Below are 12,826 nucleotides of genomic sequence, written 5' to 3'. Positions count from 1 at the left end.
ATTTTTTTTGGGGGGGTACGCAGGCCTCTCACTGTTGTGGCCTCTCCCGTTGCGGAGCACAGGCTCTGGACGTGCAGGCCCAGTGGCCATGGCTCATGGGCCCAGCCGCTCCGCGGCACGTGGGATCCTCCCAGACCGGGGCACGAACCCGCATCCCCTGCATCGGCAGGCAGACTCCCAATCACTGCGCCACCAGGGAAGCCGCACATTATATTTTATTTGCTTTTACTTTCCTTAGGAATTGCGTAATACTAGAAATAGAAACAATTACACTTTTAAAAGACTTTTAAAGACTCCACATTAGTGACTGTGGTTGGGAGCAATAGGCACACTCACAGAATGGCCTGGCCCTAACGCACTTAATATTTGCCATAAAAACATTTTATTATCTTTTATGTGACTCTTCTAATCTTTTCCTACGATAATTATAGAAGGTAAATTTCCATTTAGAAAAAGTAAGTGGAAATGTTACATGTTCCTTTTTGGGTTTCCCACACATGCTAACTCATATTATAATTGATTTCTGCAAAGTAATAAAAAGAAAATCTCTACACTAGAGTATCACATATATACTGCTGAAGATCATATGCATTTGTAATAGGTAGTACTGCCTTTTCATGAGTATACTGAAGGAAAAGAGAAGGTGTGGATTCTGGGAAGTGTTGACACATTGGACAAGCAAAGTGATAGTAAGTGATTAAGGCCCGTGTGGGACTTTTGAACCATAGGTTGGGGATGCCAAGCAAAATGCTGAGGGAAAATCAATGATGTATGAATTGCCTAAATCCCTCTGCCAAACCTTAACACTTATTCCCTTCGTAAGGTCCCTTCTCTTGGAACTGAAGCAAGAATTGAGGTAAGTCCATGGACAGTAGGGTTCAGAGTCTCTGGCTGATGAAAGAGACCAGGGAAATCTAACACCTTAGGTCCATAATGCATGTCATCCCTTAGGGAAGAGTGAAAGGCCCTGCACTGTAACAGGTGGAGTAGCCCAGGACGAAGCACTGACTTTGAAGACACACATTCAAGTGTCAGCTCTACCCTTGTGAACGCTGAGGTCATGTTCAAGTCACCTATCCTCCCTGAATCATGGTTTCTTCAGTAAGTGATTAGATATACTAGCATCGTAAGAATTAACTCACATAGCATATCTGGAATTTCCTAGTATACCTAGAACATATGAGCCCAAAGGATTGAATTTAATTTGAATGGCAAAACCCATAATTTTTCCATTTCCCCCTTTTTGGAAAGTGTCAGACTTACAGTGTCATCCCCAAAACAAAAGTTTTTGTTACTCATTTGTCCTGCTTATCCCTCAACACACTGTTCAGTTTCAGCCCCAATATACAGGTTTTTATTCTCTAATTAAGAAGATAACCTTATTCCCCAAATAGTGGTCTTTAATTTCTCTCCTTATAATTTCCTCAAAGATGTAATTCCATAAGCTATATGAAGCCTTCCCTAAAGGACAGAGGCCCAAATCTTGATCAGTGTCAAGTCAGTACATCCTACATTGGGTTTACCCCTAGTTGACTCAAAATTTCTTGAATGTTAAGGATCACATTTTGTCACCCAATGTAGCATACTAGCACACTGTGAAGCACCAATGTTCCCACTAAATTATTCCTCTCCTCCCTGAGTCTACTGTTCCTTCTGATGTCTACTCACTGTGTCTGCCACCACTATTTACTAGTGATCCAAGCCAGAAGCCAAAGATTCATTCTTGACTTCTTCAATCCATCTCGTCCATTTAAACACTAAGATCTACCTATTTTACTGCCTCATCAATTTTAGAATCTTCCCTCCTTCTTCCTGCTTTAACCCTAGTCCTCTTGCTCATTATCTCTTGATAGAACATAGAAAAAGCCTTATAGCTGCTCATTGGTTCTTTTCACTATTCAATTCCAGCTTTACATTCTAGCCAAAATGATCTATTTATGTGGAAGATCTAATCTTGACACTTCCTTTCCTGAAAAGCTGTATTAGTTTCTCCATTTAATAGTGGAAAATAATTGAAATCCCAGATAATTTTTAGGGTTACTGCCTCTTGGTTCTTGTTGCCTTCCTTTTCTCAAATTTTATGCCTCAATAATACCAAGCTGATTTTAGTTCCCTGGGCACACACTATGCTATTTAACCCTTCTATGCTTCTTCAAGCTTTTAACTCCTGCTTGGATTTTTCCTTCCTGGTTTCTTCTTCTGTGTTAAACTTCTTATTCTTTGAGGCTCAGCTCAGAGGGTTTCCCCATTAAGAAAATATTTACAAATCCCTAAAATGGGCTAAGTCTGACTCCTTTGTTTTTTCATAGAATCCTGTGTTTACTGTGATTTATTACTTAGTACACTGCATGGGCATGGTTTCTTCATCTTTCAGAGTCTCCTACAGTACCAAAAATATTTTGAAGATAAAAGGTGTGTCTTTCCTAGCTCCTCTAGGTAAGAGGTGGTTAATTCTTACTACCTAGATTCTCAGAACTACCAAGGTTTCAAGTTTGTTCCTCACCTGTTTTTTCAATTCATTGGGGCATCTCAGGCCCCTCTAATAATCCATCATTTGAAATAAGAAAGCCAGAGTCAGTTTTTTGACACTCTCAACCAAAGAATCCTACTAATCTGTTTGTGCATTTCATTTTGTAAAATTTCATAGTATAATTATCACTGATATTTCCACAGTAGGTTCCCCTACTCCTCAGAATAAACTGTGGCTTTTACTATTTGATGCTAGCTTATACACAAAATATATTATAGATATAAATACACACGTACACATATATGTGTAAATCTTGAGGGCTACAATATCTCTTCCTTAATAATATAGTTCCACCCAGCAACATTTTCCTTTTAATGTAAAGTGCTGAGAGCAGAACTTTGTTTTGTTTCCTGATGTATCTCAGCACTTAGACAAGTACTTGGAACATAGTAGGTCTTCAATAATATCTGTCAAATGAGAGCATGAATGAATGAAATGAATGAATGAATAAACTAAATGATTTACTTTCTTACATAATTAAAAGTAGCAACTCTGAGCTAGAAAGATTGCATTTGCCAGTACTGCTCAAGAGTAAAATTTATTCTCTGGAAGATCCTTGCTTTATAATTTTTAATTTAATAGACTAACTTAGTTTAAATTTTGATGTATTTTGCCAAGATCAGTTGTAGAGTCTGAAACGTAGGTTTTAAACTCACACTTTGAGTTTTTCCTAGGCAATCTGTACCTATAACTAGCTGATAATTGGTACATGATAAAATTGGATAGAGGTTTTCATCACCTGATTCCTTCTTATATTCTCAGCTATTAGGAAAACTTGATTCAACAGTTATTATAAATAACTTTTTAGGTAGGTTTTATTGAATATTTTGGTCCCTATACAGTGGCTTTTAAAATGTGCAGAATGTTCTTAATGGAAATGACTAATAATTAAGTGGCTTTCATGCACTTTTTGAATAGTAAAGGATTTTGTTTATTCTTTCCCAGAGTCAGAAAAATTCAGCATCTAATTCCAGAGTGATGTAAGGTGATTATTCATTTTCATTAGTTAAGCATCACCAAAAATAAGATCTATTTAGCCTGAACAAAATGTGTATGTGTGTATATGTGAGATATATATATATATATATATATATATATATCTCAAACATGGAATTATATAAGTAGACGTAAATCATAACCAGTCAAAACATGAGCAGATGCAAAGATATGAAAGCATGAAGGCAATTTTGAGAGGAAATGAGAGGAAGAAATAGTGCTACAAGTATTGTTATAATTGAACAGATTTTTCTTATAGATTTTGTATAAAAATATATCATTTGTATTCTTTTGAAACTAAATCTATTCACTCACCTTCATACAACCAGTCAGCAATTCCATTAAAAATAATTCCTTCTTTTCCAGAAGATGTCAGTCGCAATGAACTACTCTTTATATCAGGTTGATAGTAGATATTATTTTCAAAAATATAAATCTGGATCAGGAAACATGTAAAACAAACAAACCAAAAAACCAAAAATATTAGGAAGCCTTTTTTTAAACTTTCATATAATAGAATAATAGCTGAAGAGCTAAGTGTTTTATTATTTGCCTGCTTTCAATTTGTTTTTATTTAATGTATATTTTTATTGCTTTCAATTATTAATGGCTGTTTCTTTCTCTATCATATAATATCCAGTTATCATTTAGAAATTACATGGTACTAGCTATTGAAGCTTTTAAATCCATATATTCGACAACAATGTTTCATCTACTTAATAATCTTTTTCTCATACCACAAAATTGGTTTGGGTTTGAGATAATATTCTGCAGGCTTAAGAGACTGACAACTGTACTAGATGTCATTTTAGTAACAGCAAACAACTCGAAAAACCTCAATTTGGGGTCTTTTACCAAAAAATGCATTGGTGATCAATAAAATAATCTTTAGAGCATGTCTCTGATTCTCTCCAGCTCAACTCAAAGATCCACTAATGAAAGGAAACACTGGCAAAATTCTTTCAGATTGATAAGTGGAACACACCTCCCTATGCCTCAGTCTTCCCTGGTAATTCTTTCCTAAATAGCATAGCAGTAATAATAACCTTGTGCTTGAGGATTCAAGAAAGAGTTTTAATATGAATACATTACAGTCTTACAAAATAATGTCAACATCACCAGGAGCAACAACAATAGTCCCAATACAGGAAGAGCAGTAGAAATTAAAGTGTCTGTCCACAAAAAAATGAACTATCTTTAATAGAGATAATTCAGGATAAAATTATTTATAATTCACTTTAAAATATTTTTAATGCCAAACATTCCAAACTGTTGGTCTGTGTGATATAACTGTCACAGAGCCATGTTTCATCCACTTGTTGCGGGGAGTAAAATATTGTTCAATGAAAGCCAAATTGCTATTTAGATTGACATTTTACTAAGAAGGTGAAAGATGGCCTAGTGCCCATGTGTTCCAGCATGCTATAGGATCATTGCACAAAAGCAGACAGAGCAAACACAAGAACTTCTGAAATAATTGTGTGATTAATCATGAGGTCCTAGATTTTAAACCTTGATGTGCTCAATGATGAAGGCAATCTTAACATCCAGAACATTTGATTGGTATTCTACTTTGATTCTGGTGATTTGGCAAGCACTTAACAGTGAGTGTATCTAGTTAACCATTCCACTACTACCTGTTGTTTATATTACAGGTGAGGATGACAATAAGAATAAGAATTGTTGGGGGTGGAGAGTAAAAAGATATAATAGGTGTTTAAACATGTGTTTATAATCAGGCAGCCTAAATTTAAAATCCAAATAACTTGGATAATTTGCTTAACCTTTCTGCATCTCAATCCTCTCTTTTATAAGATGTGGATGTCTCACACCTACTTTAGAGATCTGATGTGAAGAATAAATGAGATGATGAATGTAGAACATGTAACACATGTGGCTATTGCTAGGAGCAGGGCTGACTTCACGCAAGATAATCTGGTTCAAAAATCTTACACTTTTTGCAGGCGCTACAGAATCTAATTCAAAACAAAACCTCTACAGCTTCAGCCAAGGTGTAAATTATCCCAAACTATTGACTATTGGGTTGATTATATTATGACGACTATATATTAGGAATAGTTAGTAGAATAGTAATAGCAGTAGGGGTAGTACTATTAGGAGGAGAGGGGGTGGTATTAACAAATGATATTCATTGCTTTCACTTCATTTAGAAAGTTTTCAAGTGATAACAATATAGGAAATAAACTTATTATTGAAAGTATGCAGGTCCCACTTAGGCAAAAGTTTGAGAACTATATCCCAGGTATCTTAAAACTGGATGGAAGTGGTTTTTTTTTTATGACTTTCACAACCCCTCATAACTGAGAAATAATATTAGCTTTATGGTAGCCAGTTAAGGCTTAAACTTTATGTGTTTTGTATACTACCTCCTTTTGCCTTTCACAAACAGTATATGAAATAGGCACACAAAATCGGCTTTACTTGGAGGGAATCCTCTTTTTGTACCATAACCTTCTACTAGGACTTGTAAGTAAATAGAAATTCAGATCATCCACACTCATGCTACATAAGCACATGGGACTATTATCAAAAGTAAGGGTGACTTGAGACTTCCCTGATGGTCCAGTGGTTCGATCCCTGGTCAGGGAATTAAGATCCCACATCCCACAGAGCAACTAAGCCCACGCACCACAACTACTGAGCTTGAATGCCTCAACTAGAGAGACTGCGTGCTGCAACTACAGAGCCCACCCACCCTGGAGCCTGCACGCCACGACTAGAGAAGAGAAAACCGCACACCACAACTAGAGAGAAGCCCAACGAAAGATCCCGCGTGCCTCAGTGAAGATTCCCCATGCCGCAACGAAGACCCAACACAGCCAAAAATAAATAAATAATAAATATTTAAAAAACACTAAAAAGGGTTACTTAACCCAATGTAATATTGTTCCAAATCCTCAGCTTTTTGAAGGGAACAAACTCTAAGTCAAAACAATTAATAAAACCTCCACGATTTCAGCAGATGTATAAATGGTTTTGGATACCAAAACCATTGACCAGTAATTACATTTGTATTTGAAGAACAGATTGGATGATGTTCAAACTCCACATGAAACTGACATCTGTTTCAATGTAAAAGAACAAGCAATATGGAATCAGAATTTTAATGCCATTTGCTGAAATCTGTAATATCAGGGGATATCCACAAGATCTTTTTTCTGTGGACAAAAAATTAGTGGCTGCCTTTATGAAAATATACATTTATAGTCTTTTAAACCCTTTTAAATTACCAAAGTTTTTCCTTGAATTATATTAGCTTCAAGTAATAGTCACAAACTCTCACCACTACTTTAGCAATATAGGAGCTGCAAATATTCCCAGGTACTATCTTGGCTCATTGATGAAATTAAGCTGGATCCAAAGGGCAATGATCAAGGGCTACGACTAGATTTAAATCACATTGAAAATACGACAAACACTAATGCCATTTATCCTAATGTTACTGATTAAACTGTCATAATATTTTTGACGCCATCAATCAATTCCTTCAATGGGCCACCTAAACAGTATAACAAATAGAAATGGATAGCTATTTGACCACTTAATTTTTCAGCTAATAGAGCAAGCTGACTAAGCAGTTTTTCAAAATCCATGGTCTTAGTACACTTACAAAATAATTCAAAATTGGTAAAGTCACAAGAAAGGCAACAGGAAGACAGCTGAAATACTATATGCTGTGACAAACTGAGAAATATGTAGTAAATGACCCAGGAAATTATTCTATCAATGTGTTAATTGATATTACTCATTACCAATGATTAAACACAATATGTGTCATTGCTGTGCAGGAGGCTTTAAGAGCCAATTTTCAACTTTCTGCCTTCTCTTCCCCTGCTGCTACTCCAGTAATGCTTAAGATGATGGATGCCCCAGCAGCCAGGATTGCTGGGTGAAGAGGTATGGTACAAACTCCTTCCCCAGCCCCAGCCAACTTGTGATGGACATATGGCAATAAATGAACATTTGAGGTTAAAAGTCATTAGGATTATAGGTTTGAGAGCAATTACAATGTAAATTACCCTACTGTGACTGATTTAACCAGAGACAATGCCTAATACAAACTTATAAGAGCAGACTTTTATGAACTTTCAGCCAGTTTAATTGAAAAAGAACATCAGAATAGAACAGAAATATAATTGAATGTTAGATCTATTTTAGCTGAAATATTACTGAAAAGCTATTCCACCTTCACTGATTTGAGTGATTTTTATGATAATTTTAAATTAGAAAACTACAAATCATTCAAAAATCCCCATATGTTGTAATGGTGTAAGAGAATCTACAAAGTCACAGCCAAGTTGGGATAGTATTTGGGTTGCCTTCTACTGTGGCTTGCTTTCTGGGAAAAAGTTGTAATTAAGAAACTATCCCAGATAACATATATTACTGGCAGGGATATGGTGAAAGGGGTCCTTTCCTATGTTGATTGTGAAAATATAAAATGTGATAAGCATATTGAAAAGCAACATGGCAACTGAAAACAAAACATATTCCATCTCATCAGCAATCCCAAATCTGGGACCTTGTCTTGTAAGAAAAACAAAAACAGAAAACCACCAATATGTACAGAATGATGAAGAGTGATATTTATTTCTGCAGTGTTTATGATGGCCAAAATGAAGAGTCAAAGTGAAAACCTATCAAAGTGCTTGCCTGGATGGATTATGATTCATCCACATCAGGTAGTAACACCCAGGCTTTGAGAATAAATTAGTGTTACATGAGTTGACCTGGAGGTGCTTCACTGAGATATTGTCAAGTGACAAAAGGCACAAAACAAGAAAATTATTTCAAAATGAATCCATTTTTGTGCACCAGACAATGACAATACTAATACAAACTTACACTACCAGGAATCTCACCAACAGATATACATTGAATGTTGTCTTTTTTTTGTTTTTTTGTGTTTTTTTTTTGCGGTACACAGGCCTCTCACTGTTGTGGCCTCTTCCGTTGCGGAGCACAGGCTCCAGACGCGTAGGCTCAGCGGCCATGGCTCGCGGACCCAGCCGCTCCACGGCATGTGGGATCTTCCCGGACCGGAGCACGAACCCGTGTCCCCTGCATCGGCAGGCGGACTCTCAACCACTGCACCACCAGGGAAGCCCTGAATGTTGTCTTTTGGTACTCAGCCCCACACCTGCCCCCCACCCGCCATAGTCTTCTATTACTGTGTCATCAGAAACCTGAAATCTACAATTCTAAGATTCCCTTGCAAACTAGTCTTCTCAGCTTCTTTGCTTGATGGGTTCTCGTTACTTTCTGCAAATATGAGAAAGCTGCTAGTTAGGAACTGGAAGACATTTAACCTTTGGTAGTGGCTTTTGCATGCCAGCTTCAACAATAGTGACTAAGTAGCAGTATATATATATATATATATATATATATATATATATATATATATATATTTTTTTTTTTTTCATACCCTTCAAATCTATGCAGTTCTCATCTTTCAACCTGCCCTAATAGATGTGAACATTCAGATAACCATATCCTTGCTTCTTTTGGCTCCTGGACCACTAACCATACTCCAACTTCATCATACTTCCTGATCCAATAGTGGCTCCAAAATTTGTGTGGAATCTTTGCCTTTTGCTTTACCAGGAACAGATTTTAATTTTTAATTATTCCAACTTATCAATTTCTTAAATAATTTATATTAAACTAAATATATGTTAATAAGTGAATTTCATGTAATGTTACTTTGGAAATAAATCACACACAAAAGATTTTGCAGTGATTTAGCATCATTATTAGATTCAGATGTTATCATTTTTCAATAAATAAGAAAATTTTATCATATGGACAGTATTAAAGCACATAATTATGTACATAATACTTTTTTATCAATAAGCCACCTTGAACTCCATCACATACATAAGACATTTAAGTATTTTTTAAATAAATAAAAATGTTTGAAATATTTAAGCCATATTCCATTAATGGATATGATTCCATTGGATTTGAAGTAAAATTTTCCCTTTTAAGCAATATGCTACATTTCAGTCTAGGAAACACTTGGAGGAATTAGTCTTTAAAGACTCTTAAGTGTAAACTTATAAATAAAAGGTCCTTATTTTGATTTATATAACAGATTCTTTTGGTAACACGAAAGAATATAAGCAGACAAAAAAAATCAGAGTATTTTGACTTTACAATTAGAATGGCTAAAGTGAAAATGAGAGCCAATAATAATGTTGCCAAGGATGTAAAGCAACCGGAACTTTCATCTCTTCTGGTGGGCGAGTGAATTGGTACAATCACTTTGTAAATATATGTAACAGTTTTTACCAAAACAGAACATGTGCATAACTGTAAAACTCAGCAACTCCATCCAAGGAAATGTATATGGATATATATCCATAACAAAAATGTATATGGATATACATCCAATATATGGACATATATGGGAACCCAATATATCAAGGAACATATATGAGAATGCTCATAGCAGTGCTATTTGTAATAGTCAACAACTGTGTTGCAAGTTATGATAATAATTACCCTTGGCGGGGAATAGTGCTAGTGAAACTGAGCAGGACACTGTGGGGTCTTCCTGGGTATAAAAGCCCTTCTGTGTCCCCAGTTTCTTGTTTGTAGAAAAAGGGCTTTAGTCTCCTAGGACTTCCCTGAGTTACAAAGAACAGACTCAAGCAGTTAATAATTAGGGAAGTGAGGGAATGAAGAAACAAAGGAAAAGCAGTCAAGAAACTATAGTTTAGGGATAAAACAGAGTCCTAGTTCCTTCTTAAGGAATACACATAACAATCTGACACATATCTTTGAGTTGTTATGCAAAAACTAAGATCCCCACCCAGGTGGAAGATGGTAACTGTATGCTGACCACAAGCACATAGAACCAAGACTGGTTGGAACCAGAAGGTTGTTGATTAAGGTCCCTGAAAGATCACCCTGTTACCTCACCACCAACCAATCAGAAGAAAGTCCACAAGCTGCAACCCTCACTCCAAATGTTGTCTTTAAAAGCACTTCCCTGAAAGCCATCAGGGAGTTTGGGTCTTTGAACATGAACTACCCATTCTCCTTGCTTGGCACCCTGCAAATAAATGCTGTACTTGCCTTCACCACAACCCAGTGTCAGTAGATTAGCTTTGCTGTGTGGTGGGTGAGCAGACCCAAGTTTGGTTTGGTAGCACTAGTAAAGAGCAAATCAGGGGTCTTCTGGTATATGAATGATGCTCTGTTTCTACTCTGGGCACTGTGAAAATGGGATTGTTCACAAGAATCAGCTCTGCTTATTTGCTGCATTCTGTTAACTTAAAGAAAAAGGAAAAAATTATGCAGAATTGTATCAGTAATCATAATTCATTGAAAATGCTACCTTAAAGATGATCAATATTTTACTGAAAGCCACAGTATATCATTCAACTTTATAAAAATTTTGTTTCTTTGTCAGTGTGTAATAAATTCTGAGAGCCCATTTATGTAATGCAAAGTAAAGCTATGAGCACAAGTTAAATAGTTTGATTACCTCTGACATTTTAGCTTTGAATAAATCTGTCTGTGGGTTATAGAGTACTCCTTTCATTTCTCTGCAGAACCATCTCTGGGATAGAATAACTCACTCAAATCATTCATGTCACCTTTGCACTAGTACCTGACATTCTAGAGATAGAATCACTATCAGAGAACTCTCATGCCTTGACATTTGCAATTATTCATATCAGGAAACCCTTTCAAAGAGTTCTTATTTCGTAAAACCTTTATAGAACATTATGCATTCTCAAAGAAGTGAAATATATCCTTTTGCCTTAAATTCCTAATTATGTAAGTCACTCCCTGATTCCAAAGCCCTTTTATCCATTTTTGTTTTAGGAGAAAAATGGATACCAGATAAAAGCAAGCAAACAGATAATTGAAAACCAACTCCAATCAATGAAATGTAACAACAGACTATCTCTTGGCTGTGTCATTCCCTAAACCTCATTTAGGGTAAGAGAAGACTGTATGATAAATTGATCATTTTGATAATTGAAAAATTAATTTAAAATACTTATGAGCCCCAAGAAATAAACTGCGACCACTGAAGACAATCAACATTATTATATTATTTAAAAAAAACTTTAATGTGATGATTTATATGTGTCAGAATGCTAGAGGATGGTATTGTCTAGTCATTGTGTACCCATTTCTTCCTCTACTCCACTTTCTTCTTTTTCATTGTTCCTTCACCACTCCATCTCTTGTCTTATTACCCTTTTTTCTAGTCCTTTATCATTTACCAAATAGGTATCTGGACTGTTTACATGCTAGATGCTGTGCTAAGTTTTGGGGATATAAGGACGAGATCTTACAATCTAATGCTGCATTCCAATACAAGCACACACAAATTAATGTAGATATGGCCAGTAAAGAAAAACAAAACCAATGTATGATGACATTAATTTAGCAGGACATGTTACTGCCCAATATGTGTCATAGCAGTAGAACTTGAAATGGGAAACAAGAATAAAAGCAAAAGTGTAGAAAATGGGATTTCTATCAAAGAGACATGGGATCTAATCCTGGCAGTGCTCTTTGTGAGACTGATGTAGCTGCCAGTTGCAGTATCCTAATCACAGATTCCTGTGGCATTGTAATCAAATTTTCCTAAACAAATCCTATGTTCAACAATGCCTGACCCCTCCTGGCTGCTGTTCATTTTCCAGTCCTGGAATTCCAACTTTCTCATTGGTTCTGAGAGCTTTCAGAAATCTATTTAATGAATTCATTTTCGGTTGAAATGAACGTGAATCCATGTCTCTCACTTACTTCCAGGAATCCTAATTACCAGGTGACATGCGGCAGCTTAACCTTCAAAGCCTCATGGGTAAGAAAGCCCTTCACTGTCACTTATGTTGGGAGCAAGCTAAATTAACCCCTGTTTCTCTCCAGCTTTCATCCATCCCAGGATTAGCAAAAAGCATGGTGCATATGCACTTTATTCTCTGATGCTAAAACAATTTGATTTTACATTTGAATTGTAACTCCTTGTATTTCAAATGGAGACTCCAAAATTTAAAAAAGAGATTCCATGACTGAGGATTGAGGGAGATTGGAAGCATAATTCTCATATGCTTATCAATGTGTCTGTGCCTAATGCTTTCCAGTTTAAGGGCATGTTGATAAGAAAACAAATTGAAAAATGCAGTAGGTGGAACCAGCCCTGGCTATCTCCCATGCACATTTTACCCACAGCTCTGGACTCTTTATTCCACTTCAGGCAATTTCAAGGCGTCCCTGGGCACAAATGAAAAATACAGGCCGTTTTTTTCAATA

General features: G+C 36.1%; 1 protein-coding gene across 5 annotated transcripts in view; it reads right to left on the bottom strand.

Moving 5' to 3' along the window:
- Positions 1 to 12,826, bottom strand: part of DPP10 (dipeptidyl peptidase like 10) — a gene marked incomplete at both ends in the record, with an annotated part of 1,290,793 nt that overhangs the window by 126,253 nt on the left and 1,151,714 nt on the right. For all 5 annotated transcript variants that reach the window (XM_082658735.1, XM_082658736.1, XM_082658734.1 and 2 more), the window contains one exon: positions 3,842 to 3,962. In XM_082658735.1, the coding sequence (XP_082514861.1) occupies positions 3,842 to 3,962 (121 nt within the window). The remainder of the gene's footprint in view (positions 1 to 3,841; positions 3,963 to 12,826) is intronic.

This window comes from Grampus griseus, assembly GCF_964374135.1.
Source record: "Grampus griseus genome assembly, chromosome: 7".
NCBI lineage: Eukaryota > Metazoa > Chordata > Mammalia > Artiodactyla > Delphinidae > Grampus > Grampus griseus.
This window is presented reverse-complemented; position numbering and strand designations above follow the sequence as displayed.